At 49.7% G+C, this 24355-nt stretch overlaps 1 protein-coding gene across 3 annotated transcripts; it reads left to right on the forward strand.

Moving 5' to 3' along the window:
- The first annotated feature begins 41 nt into the window (after positions 1-41).
- LOC123025354 (cholesteryl ester transfer protein) lies at positions 42-24236 on the forward strand. 3 transcript variants are annotated; one of them, XM_044433947.1, is made up of 16 exons: positions 42-912; positions 1737-1851; positions 2586-2720; positions 3629-3699; positions 5441-5528; positions 7173-7242; positions 8294-8354; positions 10172-10263; positions 11975-12154; positions 12947-12997; positions 15114-15281; positions 17032-17099; positions 17223-17265; positions 18689-18758; positions 20882-20967; positions 22958-24236. In XM_044433947.1, exons 1-16 carry the CDS (start codon positions 789-791, stop codon positions 23030-23032), a joined length of 1497 nt encoding a protein of 498 aa, XP_044289882.1. In that variant the 5' UTR covers positions 42-788; the 3' UTR covers positions 23033-24236. The 3 variants fall into 3 exon arrangements, with proteins under 3 accessions (XP_044289882.1, XP_044289881.1, XP_044289883.1); XM_044433946.1 differs by having other exon boundaries at positions 20882-24236; XM_044433948.1 differs by lacking the exons at positions 3629-3699; positions 5441-5528 and having other exon boundaries at positions 20882-24236.
- The last annotated feature ends 119 nt before the right edge of the window (positions 24237-24355 follow it).

Genomic DNA, 24355 nt, shown 5'->3' on the forward strand with positions numbered 1-24355 from the left:
GTGATTGGCCCAAAGGCACCCCATGAGCTTTGTGGCCGAGTGGGGACTAGAACTCTGATCTCCCTCTTTCCAGTCCAACACCCTAACCACTATACAAGACTGCCCCACCCCAACTTACCCAGTTATCACCTGTAGTGGTCCTGTGTATGTGCTAGTAAAGCAAGGGTTGGAACTGGGGGGCCAGGTCGCCCACCCACCTTGCAATGATCATCAGATGATGAGGGCTTTAGGGCAGGAGAAACGAATTCTAGTTGTGATGGAGCTTCAGTTTAGTTCAGTTAGGTTAGAAATGCAAAACCACCCATGTTCAGAGGCTGGCTTGATTTTTTGCAGGCAAGGCTGGCAGATGTGCTCAATGTCAGAGACAGAGCAGCTGTTCTAGAGGCTGGAGGGGCGGGCGGGCGGGCAGGAGGAGACCCTTGGGTCGTGCATGGCTGTCAAATGGGCCCCTGCTGCTGGAACAGCCCTCGCCATCTGCCCCGTGGTGCTGCCCCCTGCTGGCACCACCGCTCCGTGGCGTTCCGCCATGTGGAATTGGCTAGCTCCTGGTGCCTCTGGGGGATAAACTTGCCCCAGCCAGGTGGTGGTCCTGAAAGGGTTAAGGAGGCTGCATGCACAGGGAAGCCAAAGGGGCTGTGCAGAAGCTAGGAAGCGGGTCACATCCTGCCCAGAGGGAATGGGGCCATGGGAGCTACAAATGGCCAGAGCCCTTTGTGTGGGGACGGGAATGCACTGCTCCGGGGAGTTCCGGCTCGCGTGAATCCAGCGTTCTGGACACTTAGGGCAAAATGACCCGGATCCTGGGGCTCTTAATAGCTCTGCTCGGCAGATGTCTAGCTTGCTGCTTTGATTCGCCCTCCTTCGGCCACACGGGGATCGTCTCCAGAGTCACCAAGAAAGCTGCTCTCATCCGTAAGTCTTTGCTGCTCTAAATTGCAGAGCCTGCTTTCAGGCAATAGTGTCATTAGGGATGTGAAGGATATTTGCATAATTTATTCTGCTGGCCAGTAGAATGAAAATTGCAGGGGGTGAATCTGTAGCCATTTTCTTCTCTGGCTTCAGAGCTCTCAGTTACACATGTGGTTTGGTGCTATCTTCATAAACTTAAGGACTAAACACTTACATTTCAACAAATGGAAGTGAAAAGCTTTTGAGATATATACTGAATGCTATAGCCTCCAATGTCTTATTTTTAGGGCGTGTGTGCAGGATCAGGGAATATGACAAGCCATAAAACAAAACAAAACAAAAAACACCATGGCTGGTTTATCATATTGTCTGAACCCAGCTGTGGTGTTTCAGCATGGTAAGCTTGGTCTTTAGAAGCCCCAATAAGAAATAATGGTTTGTCCTCTGGTCTCTGTACTATCATGGTTTGTTGTGCTGTCTGAACCCTGGATCATGGTTTCCATGGTCCTGATATGCAACTACCACAGAGTTCCCTGGAAAGAGTGACAGCTGCAGGAGCTACTCTAGCCATTCCCAGGGTCTGTGCCCGGGCCAATGAGGGAGAGACAGGGAGAGATGCACCTTGGATCCAATTTCGGGCTCAGTGGGAGGAATGAGTTGGGAGGATGGAAACTATGATAAGGTAGAAATCACCTGATTATCCATCAGGCAGATCATGGTAAAAAAACGGAAACCATGGTAACTGCACGGGGCCGTGTGAATGCAGCCTCGGACTTAACCAGGGCAGCTCTCCCCAGCGGCCGTGCATTGTGTTCTCTTGCTGGCAGTGAATACAGAAACTGCTGGAGTGATTCAAGCGGCGTTTCGAAATGCAGACTATCCAGACATTAAAGGGGAGAAGTCCATGCATTTGCTTGGCAAGGTAGCCTACGGACTGACCAAGTAAGTGTGCTTCTGATCTCCCTGATTTATGTCCTGTTTTTCTGTCCTGAACTAAAGCTCTTGGCATTGCTAAAAACCATGATATAAGTTGCAGTGAATGACTTCTAAAATTTCCAAAGGAGAATCCCAAATACTAGCAGTCGGCTTCCTTCCCTGACACAGTACCTTCCAGATCTGGTCTACAGACTACAACTCCCCTCAGCCCAGCTGGCATGGCCAACAGTCAGGGATTGTGGGGGTTGCCACCCAAAACATCTGGGGGCACCAAGTTGGGGAGAGTGGGGTAAAGCACAGCAGCTAACCAAGAGTGCCTTACTGAACACCGCGGTCTGCTCACCTGATGCTTCTAGGCACAAGGCGGGGGATGCCGTGGGCCTCTGGTGTCAGGGAGTGGCACAGCCTGGGTGCCACCCTCAAGAAGGCCCAGTCCTATAGGACCAGGAAATGTAGCTCCGATAGCCATGGGGGCAGACCAGGACTTGCCTTGAAGCCTGGAAGTTACATCTAGCTAGCGGCCACCCTTTAGAGCAGGATACAGAACTTCAGGCCTGCGTGGTGAATGCAGCCCACTTGCATTCCCAGTGTGACCCACCTGCCTTAAATGGTCTAAGCCAGATATCCAAAGACGGGGTGTGTGTCTGAGGACGGGCGGTGGGAGACTCCCTGGTTTGCACGGGTTACATCCCTGCAGCTCGACTGTGCGGAGCCAGCGATTCCACCATCTTCTTCTGTAGCATCCATGTGAATGATCTGAGCATACAAAACACGGAGGTGGATCTCAGGGAGGACCAAGCCATCGACCTTGCGATCCAGAACGTCTCGGCTTCCTTCAATGGAACCCTCAGCTACGGATATGTGGCCACCTGGCTGTGAGTATCCAGAGAAACCTTTGGTTGGGTTTGCATGGCGTGCCAGGCTCATCGAGGGTAGCCAAGTGCTGGGTGAACCACGTCACGTGCCCGGCACAGGTGTGACTATGCAATGCCCACCTTGGGAGGTTGCCGATTGGACTGTTGTTCCCATCATTCCCAGCCAGCATGGCATATGGCCGAACTCTAGCATTGGTCACACAGCTCATTTAGCCCCCGACTTGATCTAAGAAGCACGCTGGCAAAACCTGTGATCTCCCATTCAGCCATCAGTCTACTTGCTAATTCCAGCCATTCCCCACCTTTTGGACTGTCTCACTGGCAAATTCACATGCGAGACTGTGTACTCCAACCCCACGTCCTCGTCCTCTCTCCCTCCCTTTGGAGTTAGGCTCAGCAAATATTCTCCTAATCCCAGGCTTTGCCATGCTAAATGGCAAACGAGCAAGCACACTGTAAAGTTGCCGGTGAGAGGGTGGCAAGCATGGAGAACCAGCGCAGCAAGCCATGTGAGCTTTTGATAGCCCGAGTCCATCAGTACAACCCTACCCTGTTGAAGGTTATTCCAGGGCAGTGTAAGTTCCTCTCACGGCACCCCCTCCAGCAGCTCCTGATTTCTCCGAGTCAACCTCGCAGAAGGACGCGCTCCTTCCCTTTCTCAGTCTTCCCTCCTTAACTGATGCCTCACCTTTGGACTGGCAGTGCTCTTTCTCCGGACCTTTGCACGGCTCCAGAAGCAACACAGGCTTGCCCTCCTCCTGCATTTCTCCGCTCCCTCTGCCTTTAAGGCCACTTCCAGGTTTTCCACCCCCTGCTGCCTCTGCCCAGGAGTCCCTTTCCGCACCTGCCTGAGCGCCCCGGCAGAGCCAGTGGCCCCATCTCGGCACCCGCCCCATCTGTCGTTCCAGGGCAGAACTCATCCATTACATTGACTTTGAAATCGAGTCTTCCATCGATCTCCAAATAAGCTTCAAGTTGAGTAAGTAGCTGCACAGCCCCTCAGTGCTGTGCCTGTATCGATAGACACAGAGGTGCTTTTATCCATTTGGTTTCATGGATTCATGGCCTGGTGACCACATTTAAAAATCTCTCTGAATGGGGTGGCAGGGGGTGGGGGGAGCTCCGGCCCTGCTCAGCCCTGGAAGGTCCCCGTCTGGCCCACCTACCTCACTGGCTGGGGATAAGGCCATTTCACTCTCCTCTGCCCAGGTGTGCCCAGTGATGCCAGTCCATCGTGCTTCTGAAGTGGTGTGGGTCAGTACATGGGAGCTGGCAATGGTGAGGTGGGACTGCTGAACCGAAATTAGAGCACCCCCACTCAGAAAGAGCTTGGCTTTGTGGCTGAATCATAGAATCCTAGAACCTAGAGTCAGAAGGGGCCATGGAGGCCATCTGGGTCCAACCCCCTGCTGCTGCAGGACACCAAGTCGCACCCTCCCACTCAGAGGGCTGCCCAGTTTCTTCTTGAATGTCTCCAGCATGGGAGAGCCCCCCACCTCTCCAGGCAGCTGGTCCCTGTGTCGTGTTGCTCTGACAGTGACAGTTTTGCTGAAGTCCAGCCTGAATCTGGGTAGTTGCAGCTTGACTTGATTATTCCGTGCCCCACACTCTGGTATCAGTGAGAAGAGATCTTGACCTCCCTCTTTGTGGCAGCCTTTGAGGGACCTCTAGAGGGATCTCTTGTCCCCCCTCAGCCTTCTCTTCTCAAGGGTGAACATGCCCAGTTCTCTCAGCCTCTCCTCACAGGGCAGTGTTTCCAAACCTGGGTCATTTCTGTTGCCCTCCTCTGCACCCTTTCCAATTTTCCTGCACCTTTCTTAAATGTTGCTGCCCAGATCAGATAATGGCTTCCCACTTTGTATTCACAGGTTGGACAGAATGAAGGATTACTAATATGAGGAAGGGAATTACCCATCGGGGCAGGCAGAGTTTAAGGCAAACTTGCTTCTCTTTTCTGTGCAGGAGACTCTGGTTTATTATCCTTCAAATTGGTGGAGACCTTCTGGTGTTGAAATTTGCAAAGGGATTAAGAAACACTCCAAATTCGCTGCCACATTTGAGAGGTGGTGTGGTGCCAGGGTGAAAGTGCTGGACTGGGGACCCAGGAGATCTGGGTTCTAGTCCCCACTTGGCCATGGAGCTCACCGGGTGACTTGTTGTGGCGAGGCTAAAATGGAGCTTTATAAGCCACTTTGGGTTCCTCACAAGAGGAAAAAGGGTGGGGTAGAAATGCTATGCAGCCACCCCCTCATCTGCTGAATGGCTGGGGGCAGAAGAAACCAACTTTGTGGAAATCAGGCTGGGGAGTGGAGCCTCGAGCTGCAGCTTTTCATGGTCTTTGTGCATCGCACACATGGGCTTCTCCACTGTGTGAGGCCTAGATCAGGAAAACCTCCATGGCTTAGAGAGCCTCCCAGCAGTCCAAGGTGGCCTGGTCTAGCACACCATTCATTGACCACAATGCCCCAGAGTGATGCTGGGTTAGGGGCATTCTGGGAAATTAAGGGGCGGCTGAACCCGCTTCTCTGAGCACTGGGGGGAAAAGCAGGGTTAGAAGATCTGGTATTCTTGGTGAAGTCTAGTCAGGGTCCTGGGGCTGTCACAGCTGTTCCCAGAACCTCCCTCCCTCCCTCCCTCCGTGTGTGTGCGCGCATGCATGTGTGCGCTCAGTGGATCATGATTCCTCATGACTGGAGCCCCGGACTTTCTGTGCTGTACAGTTTGCAGAAAGGAGCGCCTGGCGGTGGACCTCCTGGACTGTTCGCTGACTTTCCATAAACTGAACCTGCATCTCCAGCGAGACAAAGAGTACGTGGTCCCGTGGGATGCATGGTGGGGTGAGGCACTGCTCACCTCTGTCAGACCCCCCCCCCGGAAACGTCTGGCTCTGCTTTGGTGCAGAGGGGGAGGGGGCTGGCGAACTGAGCCTGTGGGGGGAAGCTTCTGCTTATTCCAGCGATGCTTTCACCTGTCAAGGTGTGTTGTCTGCCAAGGTACGTGCTGCTTAAGAACCGGTGTAGCAGGTGGGTTAGAAACACAAGCTAGGAGCCAAGTGCAGCATGTCCAAATCTCTGCTTGGCTACATGTTTGCCAGAGCTAGGCCCATGCAGACTGCGTTTCATAGGAGACACCTTGAGTTCCATTCCTTTCAATGGGTCTCCTTTAAGATCTTCCACCTGGGCGTCAACTGATGTTGACTCTAAAATTGGGAAAGGCTGCCACCTGGAGACCAAAAGCAGTACTGCAGCATGGAGACACAGGGCCATTTATTCTCGGTTTTAAAAATCCAGGTACAGATCTGAAAATCATTTTCATACCTGGTGAGCTTAAGGTGCCTTGGTTTCATAGTCTGGCAAGGTCAGGCATATGTATGGCATTCCCATTGGCAGGCATCTTCTTGGACTGGACAGATTTCAACCTGAATGCTCCGGCTGCGGCACAACTCCTAAATGGAGTAAATCAATCATAACCAATCCTAATATAAATATAGGAATATTAATATAGAAATATGCCCTGAAATTACATCACTTTTAATATTTAAGAAACAATGGGATATAGCTAACAATGATAAATTCACCTGTGCTATTAAAATGAGAAAGGAGCTATAAAGAAAAAGAAGTTTAATGAGATTTGGAGTATATTTATTGAGTACCTCGTGAAAAAGGGGAAAGGTTTCAAACTGCCAAAAAATCATTGCAGGTTTGGAAGGGGGAAATTCCTGAAAAAATGTTTGAATGCAGTTTTTAAATCTGTGACATGCATCCTATGGTCCTGGTTGTGGGGGGTGGGCACCGTATTTTTAATTATTTTGATTATTATTTAATTACATTTAAATAAATTATATGTATTATTTTATATTTATTTATTTGATATTTATGATTATTATTTATTTTAATAATTATATTACTTTTATTTTCATTGCATGCTTAATTTTATATGTCTTTATTTTACAAGTAGTGCTGTTTTGGTTGTATGTTCAATTGAACATTAATTATAATATTACTTCTGTTCCCCTTTTCTTTCGAAGAGTGTAAGGCAACTTGCATGGTAGACCATCTCCTGTTGGCAGAATAAGTAAAACAGAAGCCCAAGCACGAAACTGCTTGGTGTGGCATTGTGGTTAAGAGTGCGGGTCTGGGACTTGGGCAATCAGGGTTCTAGTCCCCACTCAGCCATGCAGCCAACGGGGTGACTTTGGGCCAGTCACAGACTCTTAGCCCAGCCTAGCCTACCTCACAGGGCTGTTGTTGTGGGGATAAGATGGAGAGCCGCAGCAGGAGAATGCTGTAAGCTGCTTTGAGCTTGTAAGAAAAAGTGGGATATAAATCTAGCAAATAAGTGTGTTTACCTGAGAAAGGAAGTGATTGAATTGAGAAAGTATGAAGGAGAGCCAGATTATGTTCTCCTTGGAACTTAGACCTTTGAACTCACCCACAGTCTCTCTTTGCACAGGCCCGGATGGCTAAAACAGGTTTTTACAAACTTCATCTCGTTCACCTTGAAGCTGATTCTCCAAAGTAGGGTAAGAAGGGTCAATGCTACAGTAAAAACTAAAAACGAATTAACTGGAGTCCACTCTGTCAAAAACAGAGGAAGAGAAATGTCTAATTTTCAAGCTCTTAATGGAATTACGGACAATCTGGCTTTACCATGAAAGAGGACTGAGAGCTTCCTCGCCTTCAAGGAGCAAAATTCATTTATAATTATGGCATGTATACTGCACCTTTCTTCCTCCTCCAAAAAGCCCAAGGCAGTTTCCAAGCTTTTGTCTTTTATCCTCTCAGCAACAACATTGCGAGGTAGGCCAGGTTGAGAGTGGCTTCAAAGCTCAGTGGGCACTCGAAACCCAGCTTGCTCAGGCTCCCAGTCACACTACACTGGTTCCCGATGTGAGCAGACTGGAGCGGGACTTCTTTGCCAGTTTGCAAGGAATGTGGAGTTTGTCCAGGCAACTGGGGTGCTTCCAGAGGGAGGGAAGCACGGAGATTAAGAAGGAACTGTCCTGTTCCACTCGTTTTTCACAATCCAAATTAATCCCCCAATGTGGTCCTTTGCCTCCTGGAGGAAAACTTACAAATTTGGAGGCAGAATATCCTAGCACATGGTCTCTGGATCATAGAATCGTAGAACCACAGAATAGTAGAGCTGGAAGGGACCATGAAGGCTATCAGGCCTAACCCCCTGCCGTTGCAGGCACCAGGGGCAATCGGAAGGCAATTCTCAGCATTTCTGATCATTGGCCATGCTGGCTGGGACTTTTGGGGATCTGAAGTCTGGAGACACACGTTTGGGAGAAGCTGTCTTAAAGAACGTACCCCCTGTGGAGTTTCTCCTGTGTGTTTCTCCTGAGCTGCTTCAGATCAGTATCCAGATGTGGGGAAACACACCTGGCCAGCCTTGGACTTAGTCTAATCCCTCCCTTCACAGCTATTGTTCATCTGATCAGCAAGCTTCTTCCTTCTTCCCTTGCCTCTCTGAAACCCCCACAAGGAGTTGTGCAGAGCAAATGTTTCAGGAATTCTGCAGGCTTGCACACAAGCACTGACTTGGACCTCTCCCTTCCTCCTTTACAGGTGTGTAAGGAAATTAACTCCATTTCTCAACTGCTGACAGAGTCTGTCCAGGACCAGGCAGGTAAATCCTCCCCTCTCCTCACACAGATTGCATTAAAAGTTTCCCCTCTTCCCAGACACTGATCTCCTCTGAGGATGCTGGCACTTAATTTTGACGTTGATCACCCTTTACATACATGTGGGACCCAACTTCATTTTGCATGTAGCTAGTTAGCGAATGGAAACAGCAGGTCTCTTTGTGCCAAATCCAGTCCCGAGACCCAGCTAATGGCCATATAAAGGTGGGCCAGACGGCTTGTGAGAATGTCCTGGAGAGGATAAAATGCGTTGGAGGTAGGGATGTGCAGGTCCTTCTCCTCATCCAAGCTCACCAAGGTTCCCTGCATCCCAACACCAAGCTCATTCTGCTGGGGGGCATCACTTTTCTGATTGGGGGCATTGCTTTTTTGCTTTTTGCAGGAAAATTCATGCTTCTCTGGGTGTGTATTTTCCAACCAGAGTATCGATGGTGCACATTTTGCAATGTACGCATTTCCCCCATAGATTAAAGCATGTCCATGTGCATATGCCCAAAGTTCAAACCTTTTCAAGTTCAAATGTTTTCCATTCTCAGCTGTTCGCCCTTTTCAAACACACCTCACGAGATTGGTGATGCAGAAACGTTGGCCTGCAGTTCAGGTCTGGGAGGTCCAAAGTGGATGCACTTGGGCCAAGAAGAAATTGAAACAAATTTCTTATGTATCCCCAAGTTGAGGCATCTGCTGCACACCCATGTGGAATTGCCTTCCCACAACCCCAGGGCACCCTATCCTATTCTCTGGCTGAAAGGTTTATAGGAAGAGCTGAAAGGGGGAAAATGGGGGTGAATATTCTTCCTGGCAAAACTGAGCCCTCTAACCGAGCTCTTGAGAGATGTTGTCTCAGCGGACTGTTGAGGCCAACTCAAACTTCATGTAGTTTGGTGTCGTGCGGCATAGAAATGTTATAATAATAATAATAATAATAATAATAATAATAATAATGACTCAGAGGAGTTGTTAGCACATGTAAGAGAGCAAGAAGCTCCCACTGAGAGTCAGGCTTTAGAGCAAGAAAATTTCTACTTGGTGCCCATGCACAAACACGCCCCCCCACCTGACTCTGATGAAGTTTTTATTCAAGCTCCTGATAACGTTCCTGGGCCAACCATGGGAATGTCCGTTGCCATGGAGAATGCCCAGCTGGGGAGAAGACGTCGGTGCTTGAGCCAATTAGAAGAGAAGCAAAGTCAAGGAGGGAGAGGAGTTTATCTAGCCCCTGGGGGGCGGGGAGGTGCGTCCCCATCGGTTAAGAGTGCGTCATAAATCTGAGAGAGGTTGGAAAGGAGGGGCAGCTGTGTTGCTTAGAAGTACCATTCACTGCTCCTGTGGTATCCATTGCCTACTTATCTTTGAAGTGTTTAGAATAAAAGGCGTTAAACCTTTATTGCCTGTAGCCGTGTGAGCAATTAGAAAGAGTGCTCCAGCCTCACGACATTTGGCAAGCCCCGTCCTGTGGGGGGCCCTGTCTCCTGAAAGAAGCCACGCAGACTCTGTCAGCGCTGGCAGCCTCAGAAGCGGGGGACGGGGCATTGCAGAGGGCCCATCTCCCCGATCTAAAGAAGGGCCCAGCAGAAGAGGCTGGGTGGGGCACCCCATATTTCATTCCTTGCATCCTCTGCAGGATAGCAGGAGCTGGGGCTGAGCAGCCTGCACTGGGGTTCCTTGGCAGAAGCCAGGCCCGGGGTGGGCGGCTTGAGCAGCCTCCTTGTAAAAGGGAGTCTCTCTATTCTTTCTTCAGATGTCTTTCTGAATGGGAAAAACACACGCCTTTCTTTTTCTTTTCTTTTAATTTTTGCAGCACAATTTCTTGAAGATGGGGATATAGCAGTGGATCTTTCTCCATCACTATACCCAGTAATAAAAGCAAATTACTTAGAATCCTACCATAAGGTAAGGGAACACGTCCACCTGCAAATCCGCCCATGCGGGGCCAAAAGGTGTCTTGGTTGGTGATGCGAGCTCAGCTGATTCAGTGGAAGTGTTTGCAATGCAGAAAGAAAACGGGGTTCTACCTTCGCATGGTAAGGAAACAGAGAGCCTCTGAGCGCCTGGAAGCCTTGCGAGTTATTTAGTCATCCAGTGTAGTCCTTAGTTAGCTGGTATACATATGGATGAAAGGGGGAGATGTAGAGCTTAAAGGGTAACTAAATGCAGGGAGTCTGTAACAATTCCACCAGTGCTTTTTATTGTTATCTATTATCCTGTGAAGGATTATACCTTTATCTACTAACAAGTGCACAAGAAATTTCAGACAGATTTTATCATCCCATCACTTTTACGCTCCACCTTTCTTCTAGTAAGGAATCCACAGTGGCTTACAATGCCCCCCTCCTCTCCATTTTATCCTCACAACCACCCTGTGAGGTTGGTCAGGGTGGGAGTCTGTGACCGGCCCAAAGTCACCAGTGAGCTCCAATGGCTGAATGGGGACTTGCACCCAGATTGCCCCGGTCCTGGTCCTGCTCATTCATTTCTCCACCGCACTGGCTAGACTTGCTCAATACAACCATAGTCCCCTTTTATAACCAAGGTAATCCTGTGATAACATACAATAAGCAAACATCATTGTGTTGGCTGTAAGAGGAAGAAAAACTCCAGAATCCATCTCATCACAGTCATTTTACTGGGCCAACTGGAAGATCCCCAAAACTGTACAAACTTTTGCAACCTTCAAGTCTCTTCATCAGGCAAGGTGTGGCAAATTAAAAAAAAAAAAAAAAAGAGGGGAAAAGGGCCGACTTCAAGGCAATTAACAAATGGCTTCTTTGTCCTTAGGAAAGCTAAAAGGCTGGTAGTATAATGATAGCAAGGTAACTACCTTCAATAATGCAATGCATTAAGGGCTGCCCGGTGCATTCTCTGTTTGAAGGTACGGCGTAGAAATACCAGCTTCAAGCAGAAATTTATTTGGTCTGCTTTTATGCAAGCATACAACATCTAAGCAATTAAGTGGAGGCATTTCTTCCAAACCTATGCATGGAAATTAAATACCCTGTGACAGATAATGCTAAAATTATCTGCAGCCGCTCCCCATATTTGGAGAGACATTTGCCTGGCGCCTCCCTTACTTTCATTTTGGTGCCAGACAAAGACCTTCCTTTTAAAAAAGCTTTTAAATCCCTAATTGTCAAAGACCTTTGTTTTGTATATTTTGCTGAATTTTATTGTTGCTGTAACGCATTACGGTTTTTATTATGTTTTTATTGTGTTTTTATCTCGTGCTGTGAGCCACCCAGAGGGGCTGCGGCACAATTGGGCGGCATACAAATATTTTAAATAAATTAATAAATGCATAAAGCCATATTGTAGCCATCCTGAGATGTCTCACATATAGAATGGCATATAAAAGTTATACATACATACATATATACATACATAAAATAGGGAGAGTCCTGTGGGCCCACGGATTCTGCATTGGGAATTTCTGTGCTGCAGTGCAGCAAAGGTTCTTCCTCCCCCAAAGTTGAACAAATGCACTGGACCATTTTCCTTCTATGTCTAGGAAAAATCTAAGGCTTTTTCATAGGAGCAATTTAGGAAGCATCAACAGCCCTCAATCCACAACATTCCTCCGCTTCTCTTCTCCTCTCTTTTCTTCAAGGGCCTCCTCTTATACAAGAACTATTCAGATGTTCTGCAAGGCTCTCCATTCACCCCTGCTTTACTGCCCGAATCCCAAATGCTCTACTTCTGGTTTGCAGAGCATGTCATTCAGTCCCTGGCCATAGTGTCCTTTCTGGATCAGCGGCTGGCTTTAAACATCACGGGAGAAAAATTGAAGGTAATCTTTGCAGATGTAATCCGAGCGCCTGTTGAATCCAGGGCGAGGTGAGGACGAGGCAGAATGGGCATGTACCCATGTGCAAAAATGCAAGGCAGCTTAGCACGCAAACGGTTCCACCGAAAACCAGCTGTACTTAAAACAGCACTTGCAACCTCCTGCCACGCCCTGAAAGGCCATTAAATGCCTGGGAGCAGAGGTGCCAGAAAAGATGCTAGTGCTGGCACTTCCTTCCTCAGCAGGAAGACCTTTTCACAATTGTGGGGCCATCACTGAACAGGCCTTCCTCGTGTTGCCTCTTCCTGGACCTACCTGGGAAGTGACAGTTGGAGGAAAGCTCCAAATGGACGTCGTACGGCCCAGGTAGATTGAGGTTGGCAGAGGTATTCCTTCAGGGATTGAGGCCCAGGGGTTGCTCTAAAAGGATGGATCAAAGCACGGGTTCAAATGGAACCAGGCATCCCTTCTGCTCCTTTTCCCATGTTAAACAGGATGTCAAGCATGACTTGTGGGTACCGTCTTTGGCTGAACCCGTTGAATGGTGATACGTGGTCTGGTTCTCATAAAACGAGCTGCAGGATTGGGCCTTAATATGTGTTGCCTGTCGTCTCAGGTCATGAAAAGGGTGAAATGGTTCCTGGTTTCTTGCTTGAGACTTGGGGATCTGGGCTTTCTAGTGAGCTCCTGAGATGGTTGAGGATGATGGGAGTTGTAGTGCATGTGTACAAGCTCTAGGTCAGAGGGGGGAAAAATCTCTCCCCCTTTCTTTCCTTTCTTGTTTTTTTTTTAAAGGAAATATTTGAAAGTGAAGAGCTGAAAACTCACCAGGACACGGTGCAAAAGGTAATGCTGACCAAGCAGGTAACAGATGGATAACTGAATATCACTTTTCTGAGGGAAACAACAGCCCTCTTTTTGCAAATCCCTTTCTTAAAAAAAAAAATCAAGCTTTTAAAATTTGTTTTCTTTTGACACACAAGGGCAGTGTTGCCGGCCAAGCCAGTTCTTGCTGCCAGGAAAAAAATTTGGAGCTGGGCTCTCGTCCAGTTTTGGTGTTGGGGTTCAGCCCTGGAAACTGGGGTCTCCTTGGAGAAGGAACTGGGAAAGCCGAATTCTGTTCCAGCCGCCCGCATCCCCAGGGACCTGGGCTCCCTCGCAAGACCAGTGCTGCCCTGAGCCCCTGCCCAGCTCGCAGGCTGCTCCTTGCTGTCCTCGGGATCAGAGACACCGAGGGAATGCCCTGCAGCGTGAGCTCCAGGGCCCCCTGACAGGCCAAGAACCCCGCAGCAGTGTACTTGGGAGAATGGGGCAGCACACGAAGAGACCTGGCCCGATCAGGGCTGGGCAGAGAACCAGAGCAGGTGGGCTCCGGGCAGCTCCTGTGCAAGCCTGGACTGCCCCCCGGACTTCCCACCAAGCCTTCCTAAGCCATGGCGGCAAGAGGGACATGGGCAAAATCGGCTTGGTGCTGCACGTGCTTCTCGGATGCGGGCCCTCCAGCCTGCGTGGGCAGCCTGACCCTCTGGGCTTCCCTGGGCAGCTGCTCCCCCTTTCCCTTTCCTCCAGTCTCCCACCCTTGACCAGCTTCCCAGCTGTTCTACTGAGATGCTCTTCCTTGAAGGAAATATGGGAAGCTCCTTCGGAAAAGGGAAGATACACTTTTGCTCCTCCAGCACATGGCGGGGGGGGGGGGGGGAGAACGATCTCATATTGGCCTAAAGGTTGAGTAAGATCGAAATCTGAGAACATTCCTCATTTAGGAATGTCGAAAAAAACTGTGCTCATTGGCAAATCATACGAATGTGTCCTTTTTGCACTCCAGCACATGAGCTGGAAACGTTTCCAAGAAATGCCTGCAAATTCCTGAATGTGCAATTGCATTCAAAAGCAGTGCATCAGCAGAATATGTGATAGATTTATTCATGAGGCTGGAAAATTGCACGGGTGTATCAGCCAAAATGGCTTGATTCTATCCACTTATTTTCAGCTGTGGGTTAGAGTTCAGAGTAAAGAAGTTGCGGTATCAGAACACAATTCCCAGGTTGGGACCGATGGTGGAGCTGCTGGCCCCAGGCCTGCCCTGTAATGTTTATGTAGGGCTCAATAGCATCCTAAATCCCCACCCATTCAGCTGGGGCTCAGGTATGGAAGAAACCCCGTTCCATTCCATTTGTATACTGCCCATATCCCATTGGGCTCTCTGGGCAGCTTAAAATATTCTCCAAACAAATACAATAATACATTAGAGCAATGTAATCAAGCGATACAAAATTTAACTGTAAGCAATACAAAATCAAAATAAAGCCTGGTACAATTGCATAATGCAATACATAGTATCAATACATAGTACAATGTAACACATAATACAATGCAGTATATCATTTATTTATTTATTTAAAACTTTTCAAGACCATCCCATTACTGAAGTCTCGGGATGGTTTAACAATACAAAATGTAAAAAAAATTAAAACACGGAGTCTTGAAAATGCAGCTAACAATAAAACCCCAGTTAAAACAGTCAGGTCTTAAAACATTGGGAAAATAAAAAGGTTTTGGCCAAGTGCTGAAAAGAATAAAATGACGGTGCCAGGCGAACCCCTCTGGGGAGCGAATTCCACAATTGGGGTGCCACCACAGAGAAGGCCCTTCCCCGGGTAGTCACCCTCCTCATCCCCTTCAGGGAGGGCACCCAGAGAAGGGCGTCTGCTCCAGGTCTCAAGGGGCGGGCAGGCAGGCACATCTGGAAGGAGATGCTCCTTCAGGTAACCAGGCCATAATAAGATATAAAAACATTTCCTGCCCCTACCCACCCACCCCCCAGCCCTGCCTCTTCATTTCTGCCCAAGCAACATTGTGCGTTGTTGTTTTACACAATGACAAGAGACTGATGATAAATCCAATGCTGAGATTTTGAGAGTGGCAGCCACGGCCATGCTCCGATCTTCTTTCTGTTGCTCAGATTTTTCAGGGCACCTCCTACGGCGACTGCGTGGCCAAGGTGTGGAGTTTAGTTATTCCCCAGATCACCTTTGAGCCCGAGGGGACGGTGGTGAAATCGTCCGTGGCGGTGGAGCTCACAGCTTCTTCGCTAGAAGAAGAGCCCTCCATGGTGCTGTATTTTGAGACGGTGAGTTATGTCCTGACCCCTGCCTTGCAAGACGAGGAAGAGACCTGGCTGGGAGCCAGACAATACAGGCAGGCATGTGTTACACGGAAGGGAATGCTGTGGGATTCTCCTGCAGGTTGGGCGAGAACATCCCAAGAGCCCTCCAGGCCCACCTAAGAGTTGAACCCTAGGTGCCTCTCCATGGAGACAAGTCCCTAGACCTGCCTCCTCCAACCTAGTACCCTCTGGACCACGACTCCCAGAATTCCCATCCAGCAGGGCCATTGGCATCCCAAAGTGTCTAGAAGGCTCAAGGTTGGGGAAGGCTGCTTAGACCTTTTACTGGGGGCGGGGGGGGGGGGCTTTGAATTGCAGCCTAAACGTGCACCAAACAGGCCTTCCGGTCTCCAGCAGTGGCTTGTGGGCTGTCTCTCACATGTCAGCATCCTGGAAATGCCACCTGATGTTATGGAGAAGATCTGTCCTCTATGGATTTATTTAATCCTCCCTGAAAGCTGTTGAAGTCCAAATTAACATGTTTGCCATATCCTGTGAGATCAGAACGAAATTAAGGAAGCCTATGCTTGAATGCTCTTTTTCCCTGCTTTCCCCCCTCTCTCCCCACACACCCTTCAGTGGTGTGATGGACAACCAGCAGGGACCCTACAGATGTCCCGGTTGGAATGCCCAACCAGAGAGACTCAGGCTAAGATCTCCATCTTCAGGCAGTACAGATCTGTTAGTCCAATTATGATCTATGCCGCTCTCTCTTTAATACTCTTCCCGTTTTAACCTGTCAACTCCAATCGGCGTATTTCTTGTTTCGGTGGTTGCTTTGTGGTTGTTTTCAGTTCTTTGGACATATGAACTGCCATGAGGGTATCTGCTAGTTGGGTAACACGTGCATTTAAGAAAGAAATACACCCAGGGAAGCTCTTGCTGTGCCTAAGTAGAAATAGGAAAGAAAAGTGGAAGAGTTGTTGCTGTGTGGATGGAGAAATGACCTTGGAGAACTACCTCGCAAGCAAAAGTATTCAATGATTACACAGCACCCTTTACAAATACACTGGTGTTTACGCACACGCATCTTGTTAAAATTATTGTTACATCTTTCTTTCTTAAAGGACTCAGTCCTATGCATGGTTAGGCAGGAAAAAAACACCAACAGCCCCACGGTTCTCTGAACTTGGGGACAGAGGAGTTTCGGTTTCTCAGCTCCCCGCAGCTGCAGCAAAGCTTATCTTGGTGGATTGTGTACAAGTTCAAAGTATTTCCATCCCCATCTGCAGCCAAAAAGGGCTGCAAACCATGAATTAAAGTGTTCCATGTCTTCAGGCATGCAATGAAAAAATACATGGCGCTCAAGGGAAGCAGAGTGGGGAAGGAAAGCCGCATTTCAAGGATGCAACGGTTTCCCCTGGCTCCCACAGAAGAGGCTGGGGAGGGTGGGGAGAGGGGGATCCATTTCCCCGCTTCCTCAGCTCTGTGCTGTTTCAGGCAGTCTGTGCTGTGGTCTGCCCCAGTCCCCGGACCTGAGGCCAGAACAGCGGCCTTATTTGAAGCGAGGGAAATGGCGGAAGCCCTACCAATTATGCCAGGGGAAAGCGGGTGGGGTGCCCGGCAGCAACACTGAGCTTAGCTGGGAAAATCTTCCCGGAGGCGGGCACAGAGCCGTCAGGGCGAAGGCGCAGGTGGCCGCTCCAGGTTCCAGGTAAGCAACCTCGCTTTCCTGTTCAGTCACGCCCCGTGTTTGGTCTGTCTCTCCTTGCAGGATGCTGCTGTCACTGTTCAGGCTTCCTACGTGGAGAAAAAGCTGCTCCTGAATCTTTCGCATGCCACGTGCGTATGCCCTCTGCCCCACCCCCCGTGCATCGGGCGGCCCCCTCTGAGTGGGATGCGACCGGTGATGGGGACGGAGCCATGACACTCGCCCACTCACCCGGCCCCATGGTTCTCTTGCAGGGCCCAGCTCAGAACCACGAAGGGGCCCCCCACTCTGGCTGTGGTGAGTGTCCAGCGTTCCCGGCAGGGAGGGGCAGCCGTTCTCGGCCAGGGATTGCATGGTCCCAGAAGATGGTCCTTTCACGGGCCCTCTGCCAGGGAGGAAAGGCAGACTTGTCCTCCTGCTGCTGCCAGCCTCCCCACCTCTCATCCTTGCCCACCCCCCCACCAGAGCCCTCTTTCTCCCCTCTTTCCAACATCCTCTTCTCTCTCTGCCACTTGTTTCTCTCTCTCTGCCCCCCCGCCCACTTCCTCCGCTCTTCCTCACCAGCAAGGCTTGGGTCATTCTTGCCAGAAACCACCCAGTCTAATGATTCCAGAAGGGGGCTTGGAAGTGGGCAGAGGGACACAGAAATTAGGTTGAGCGTCGCAGGGGGCTCACCCCCAATTTATGGCCTGCGCCGGCAAGATTGCATGAAAACGAATTCTGAGGCACCTGTCTTTGTTCTTGCAGTTCACAATGATGTATTAATGTCTTGCTGGTTTTGCAAATCGCCTGTGAGACATTTATTATATGGTGGCATATTGATATTGTTAAGAAATATTCTTTCCCCCTACCCCAGGTTCCATTGGCTGCATCAGCTTTGCTGTCCAATATTCCCTGGAGTGAACTTTGCTGCCAGAATCAGACACCATAAGATATTGCAGTATAATAAATGTAAATAAATAAATAATGACCCACTTAGCAGGGCTAATATAAGAATTACAAAGAGGATTTACAGGATGTGGTAATGAACACTCCCCTTTCTATCTCTGCGCATGCTGGGCATGTCGTGAGTGGCGCCGGCCAGAGCCGAGGGTCAGACTAGATGGCCCGGGGAACCCCTTCTTACTCGCTCTGTTTCTCTGTTTCTGTGTTTCTATAAGCCAAGTTTGGCACCTGGAAACAAAATTGGCTTCAGCTGGTTTGCCCATGGACTGCAGCTCTGGGGAAAATCTGGGTCATTCCCCCACCTGGACGCTTTGGCAAGAATGTCAGGTTTGCGAATTCGGTTCACCTGCATTCTTGATGCAGCCCTTCTGGGTTCCCCCAAACTGGCTGCGCACCCTGCCCCCACCCCGACTCGCTCTTCCCTCCACCAAGCATTTGGCAGCTTCCCGGCATGCACACATTCTAGGAAAGTTGAAATGCCTTTCTGAAATACACCCTTCCAGAGCATTGTGCTGGCCCTGAGTTCGTTTTTTTGAAATTTTGCCTCCTCTCCTTTTGCCGTGGCCACTCAGATGTGACTGCGGCAGAAGTGAATAAGGCCTTTGGGCTGAAAGGTGACGCTTCTCTGTTCGGAGCAGCTGGTCCCTGTGGGCCAGAGACTTGCTTATCTTGTAGCCTGCCTGGCACAATGACATCTGTGCAGAAGTGAATTCCAGGACTAGCAAGGGGAAAGATGGCTGCCATCCGTAACATTGCTCGCAACCGCTTATTTCAGGATAATGAGACGTTGAGGCACATTTTGGAGAAGATCATTTTGGCTTCTGGGATTCCCGAAGTGGTTTCAAGTGAGTTTATTCGTCCTGATTTGGGGAACAGGGAGCAGGAAGTAGCTGTATTGTGGGAGACTATTTGAGCTTGGCTTGGAAAAGAACCAGTGGGGACCTTGGAAGCCCATGTCAAAAACTGCCCCCAATTCCTTTCCAACTTGGATCAACGCCCAACAGGTCTAGGGCCCCTGTCCCAACACATACCTAATCCCCAAAGCACTTTCTCCACCTTTTGTTTGCTGGCCTTCGGGATCGGTCAACTCTCCATGGGATGTTGTGGGAACCGCATATTCCAAAGAACGCTGCCCTAGGCTTTGCAACACAACGTGGCAGACACGGGTCTCTCCCGGCCTGCCAACAATGCACAAAGGCAAGCAAACAGGGAGGACATGAAGGGCGCACTGGAGGTGGGAGGCTGTCACCTGCCACTTACCTGAGCTGCTGCCCCACACAACCCCTGATTGTTTGGGGAAGGCGATGAACATCAGAAGAACCTTGCTGGATCAGAACCAAAGCACCCTCTCACCCAGCCACCTGCACCTACTGACCAGCTGCCTGTAGCATCTGACAAGCCCACGAGTGCCCATGGTCCCCAGCAACTGGTGCACCCAGGAATATTGTCTCTGGTCCTAGAGGCAGCATAGGTCCCTCGGGGCTAGTAGCTCTTGATAGCCATCTCCTCCATTGATTGGTCCCAGCCCCCTTTTAAAGGCAACTAAACCCGTGTCCATCGCTATGTCCAGGGAGGGGATTTCCAGCATCCGCACTGTGCAGCAGGAAGAAGTCTTTCCAGCTCTGCCCAGAAAGTCCCGCCAGCCAGCTTCATGCAACAACCCCAGTGGGTTCTCCCCGTTGGAAAGGGGAGAATAGTGTCTTTCTATCCAGTTTCTACACACCACGAATAATTCTGAGCACCTCTGTCATATCTCTCCTTTCGCACCCCTTTTCCAACCTAACAGGCCTGCCTGTTGTAGCCTTTCCTTGCAGGAGGTGCCTCCAGATCCTTGATCCTTTTAGTTGCTGTGGGTTGTTTGTGGTGAACAAGCCATGGGAGTTCTCATGGCTGGGTTCAGACTACATGCTAACCCACATGTCAACCACAGCCCATGGTTTACTGAGAATTTTGTTGTCTGAACCGAGCCTATGAGTTGAGCAGGTTGGCCGGATGGGCTCGTTGCGGCTTGCGCCCAATCTAGCATCAACTACAGTGAGAAGTGGGTGTACTATTTTGAATTTCAGGAGCTGCAACGTGAAATGACCATGACAGGTGGCAGTATAATCAATATTGGACTGTAGCCCCAAACATTTACTTTTGAGCCCACCCCATTACTGCCAGGGAGGGGTGCCAAGCCTTCACCTCAGGGGTCACATCTGCTCCGCTTCTCCATCTAGTCCTCTGCAGTCCCTCTGAATGGTCACAGATCTTTCCCCATACCACCCCCAGTCCTCTGGTGCTCTCCCATCCCCCCTTCCCCAAACTCTTCAGAGAGCAGACTGCCTTTCCTAATGTTTAGTTATTGGCAATAACGTCTTTAAAATAACGCATGCAGGGGTTTTGGAACTCTCGGCTCTGCACCCTTTAGCGGCATTGTGACGAGGTTCAACGGAGCGCAGCAGTCGAGAAATGCAGCTCAGCTCAGTCGATGGTTCAGTCGATGCCCTGCCCATTTCCAGTCCTGTGATGGGAAGAGCCCAAATCAGGGGAACGTTTTGGTTTCCATCTCTAAGACGGGCTGCAGTCTGTGCATGTTTTTAGCTGCTGGAATGTGTGCAAATGAGCACCAGGAAAACACATACCAATCTGTGCCAATGGCTGATGCTGGAGCCACGTGGATTTGGAGTGCTGCTTTGCACAAATTAAGTGAGCACTTGAACATGTGCAAAGTACAATCTGCCTTAGAGATGGGGTTTTGTGAGCTGGCTCGACTCACTGTGCCATGAGCTGGCACCTGCCTAAGGTGAATGCAGCAGAACCCAAGGGGGGCAAATCAAGACATCCTATCAGACCCGTGCTCTCCTTGTTGCATTCCTCACCTGCCCCTGCCCCAGAGCTGCTCCAAAATTGCCTCTGGCCAACCTCTGCTGAAAACCTGGAGCTTATTCTAACATCAGTGCAAGTTTGGTTTTATTTGGTTCCCTAGGAATTGAGTCAGCCCTGAATTCACTGCTGGATAGAAGAGAGTTCTACCTGTATGATATCAGTAATGTTGCTATAATAACGCAAAGGGTAAGTACAACATTATTTATTTGGGCTTCTAGTAGAATGTTCAGAGTGGCCTTAAAAGGTTGTGTTTGGCAGAGAGAGCCCTTGGGACATTGAGGCAACCAGGCTGAAGTCAGGACAAGGCACAGCAAATGCAAGCCATGATGCCGGTCCGCTTTGTCGCCGTCCCACATCGCATCGGCCAGCCACGTAAGGGTGTGCGAGGAGTCTGGTTTGGGCGTGGAATCCTCGGAATTTCCTCAGCTTGGCCCCCTGGACTCTGTCCTGCCTTCTCTTCCCCTAAGTCTACCTCAGGCTGAATGTCTGCATGGGAATCTGGCAGAAAGGAAGTCCAAGTGGCAATCTGTCCCCATGCCACTTGCAGGCTTAGCTCACTTTGCACAAGGGCACAATTTGCGTCCTGTTCACGAAGAGTTGTGCACTTTGTGGATTTTCCACAAAACATTATGTACTTGGTATCCTTTGTGCGAAGGATCGGCCAGCATCCCCAGCATTCACGGAATTGCTCTCAGCTCGGCTCGCCTCCTGGGCAGGGCAAGCGCAAGAGCCTGATCTCCGTATCCCTACAACCACATCAGAAATGCCCCCTTTTTGCTCGCTTTGTCTCTCTTGGTTTCTGCTTTTGCCCAGCGTGGCCCTTGGTGTTTTGCTGATACTGACCAAAGTGATAGCACGATCTTAATTTCAACAGTAGTAAGGGGAAGCGTCTACCTGTTCACCTGAAAGCACAAAACTAGCTTCGCAGGTGCACAGAAAACTACGCAGGACTTGCAATTCTGTTCCTGAACGGCTTTCTGCTCTCCCCATTGCCCCTTCCACATTAGGTTGCCCCTCCAGCCTGCCGAAGGTCAGGACTGGCCTCTGAGGTCACCATATCACTTTCGACCTGTTGTTGTTGTTGTTGTTGTTTCGGTTTATTACATTCCCTGTTTTAGCCTTTCCTCCAAGGAGTTTAAGGTAGTGTACGACCCAGTGTGGTGGTGTGGTGAAGAGCACGGGACTGGGCCTCAGGCGGCTGGGGTGCTAGTCGCCTCTCAGCCATGCAGTCCACTGGTGACTTTGGGCCAGTCACTGACACTCAGTCCAACCTACCTCACAGGGTTGTTGTTAGGATAGGATGGAGGTCAAGAAAAAGAGAATGATGTAAGTCATCTTGAGTTCTTTCCAAGATGAGAAAAAGGCAAGGTAGAAATCAAATAAATATGATCTCCCCCTTCCTCCAGTTTGTCCTCCCAACACCCCTGTGAGGAAGGCCAGCGGCTTGGGCTCAGCCCCCTTTGAAGTCAAGCTGTCAAGTCATACTTTTATTCAATTACCCGTGTAATGCAAGCTGCAAATAAGCATGTTGCTTAAGGCTACAGACAGAATCTTTTGCAGCCAACAGAGACAAAGGTTCTGGCAGGCTTTGCATAACACGCCACCTGGCAAGCTCGGCTACTTCCCTGGGTTGCAGCACCATGAAAGAGACTGTTGTGAAGCGGGTGCCCGCTCCCGCAGCTCCGCCTGCTCAAGGGGTCGGGCCCCAGTTCCCATGGGGTCACCTCCCTGGTCACTGGTCCCTTTGACCTTGCATTGCCCCTCTCTTCCAACGGATGTCTCCCTCAGTTCTCCACCCCTTTCCCTCTTCATCAGGAGGCGCTGCTCCCCTGGGTTTGGGGAGCCCAGATGGCCAGTTTCCTCCCCCTGCTGTCTCCCCAGTTTCCTGCTTCCATGCCATCAGTGCCTCAACAGCACCTCCCCACCCCTCCCTTCACGTCTGTCTCTCTCACTGGCACACACATGTGGAGGTTTTAGGCCTGATCCCTCCAGGCAGGCTGGGAATCAAAGCCTGGTCCAAAGGCAGCCAGTGAGCTGAGAGGGGCCTCGAATTTCAGCTCCCTAAATTCCGAACGCTGCACCAAGACAAACGCAGCTTTGCCTCTCATCCGTGGCCCTTTCCCTGTGCCAAGACAAGCACCCCGTCCACCTTATTCTGTCCCTTCTTCCTCCACAGGGGTACCTCATTGTCCAGCTGGACTTTGCCTTCCCACGGCACTTGCTCTTCAAGTTTCTCAAGGGAATTATCTAGAAGGTTCCTCAAGGATCAGAGCAAGGCTGGTGCGAAAGACCCAGCCGACTGACCCCACTTGGCCTCCACTCATTCGGACAACTTTTGGGAATCCCGTTTCTTTGTCTGAGAGGAAACAGATTCTCCAAGGCCAGGCTGTGGTGCTTTTGTGGCAAATGCTTCCACGGCGGTTGTGTTTTACCCCCCGTGCCGGAGGCAGCAAGCTTCTTAATACCGGCTGCTTGGGGAGTTGGCCTAAAGCCATCCTAACCCAGCCTATTTTGGAAATGGTGACTCTGATAAACCTGCTGGCTTCTCTGTATAAAACCCATTACGGGATCCATTTGCACGTCATACCGGATGGTCGTTGCGGCACGAAAAGCATCTTTCCTCCGCTACCAACCCCTCCTTCTGCGACCCATCAGTCCTGGGCACACTTACGGCAGGGACGCTGAGGTTCTCTCAGCTCCAGGCCGATCTCAGCGTCATAAATCCACTCCGGGCTGCCCTGCGATGCTGGTGGCGCCAAAGGGGCAGGGGGATACCCCCCCCCCAGCATTCTTTACCTTACGGCTGTTGCTGCCGTTCACAGAGCCTCAGGGGAGGCATTCATGCAGGGCTGAGCTTCAGGTTCTGGTACTTGCAACAAAGCCCTGAACAACTTGAGACCAGAATAGCTGAGAGAGTCCCTTCTTTACCAGTCTGAGATCTTCAACCTCTGGCCCATCCTGGAGTCATCAAGATAAGCATTTTTGGGTTTTTTTTTAATTATCAAAGGTGCATTACTCCAAAAGATATTGGAAAAGTAGACGAGAGTTATAATGGAAAATGTTGGAAATGTAACAGGGTGGATGGAACCTTCGTTCATATGCGATGGACCTGCGAAATAACGCCAAAAATTTGGAAATTGATATGTGCAGAAATGCAGAAAATCTGTAAGATTAGGTTTCCTAGGAGTCCCAAGAACATGCTTTTGAATATCGTGCCAGAGACAATTTTAAAAAACATGTCAGAGTTATTTAAGCCTATGACCACGGCAGCAAGAATCACAATAGCTTCTAAATGGGAATCACTGGATTCCCCAACCGCTGAAGAACGGAGAAATAGATTAGCAGAACAGGCTGTTCTGGCAAAGCTAACTAATTATGTAAATAGAAGAATTTAATGATAAATGGAGATTTTATTGTGCTTAGCATGATTAATGGAAGTTCAGAGGAGTTTGGCAAGGAAAAAGGAAATCAGAAGAATTTGAACTGATTAAAAAAAATCTGTTGATGTATCATTTTATTTTATTTTTTTAAATTTTATTTATTAAAACATTTTTATGCCGCCCCATTCGCCGAA

This window comes from Varanus komodoensis, unplaced genomic scaffold (assembly GCF_004798865.1).
Source record: "Varanus komodoensis strain SLA01 unplaced genomic scaffold, ASM479886v1 scaffold27, whole genome shotgun sequence".
In the NCBI taxonomy this organism is placed as follows: domain Eukaryota; kingdom Metazoa; phylum Chordata; class Lepidosauria; order Squamata; family Varanidae; genus Varanus; species Varanus komodoensis.

Excerpts from the sequence above, each read along its gene's own strand:
- LOC123025354 (XM_044433946.1), top strand. The coding sequence starts at position 789 with ATGACCCGGATCCTGGGGCTCTTAATAGCTCTGCTCGGCAGATGTCTA. Across the intron at positions 17,266-18,688 it reads GGCCCCCCACTCTGGCTGTG|GATAATGAGACGTTGAGGCA; the intron begins GTGAGTGTCCAG and ends CGCTTATTTCAG. Across the intron at positions 18,759-20,881 it reads GATTCCCGAAGTGGTTTCAA|GAATTGAGTCAGCCCTGAAT; the intron begins GTGAGTTTATTC and ends TTGGTTCCCTAG.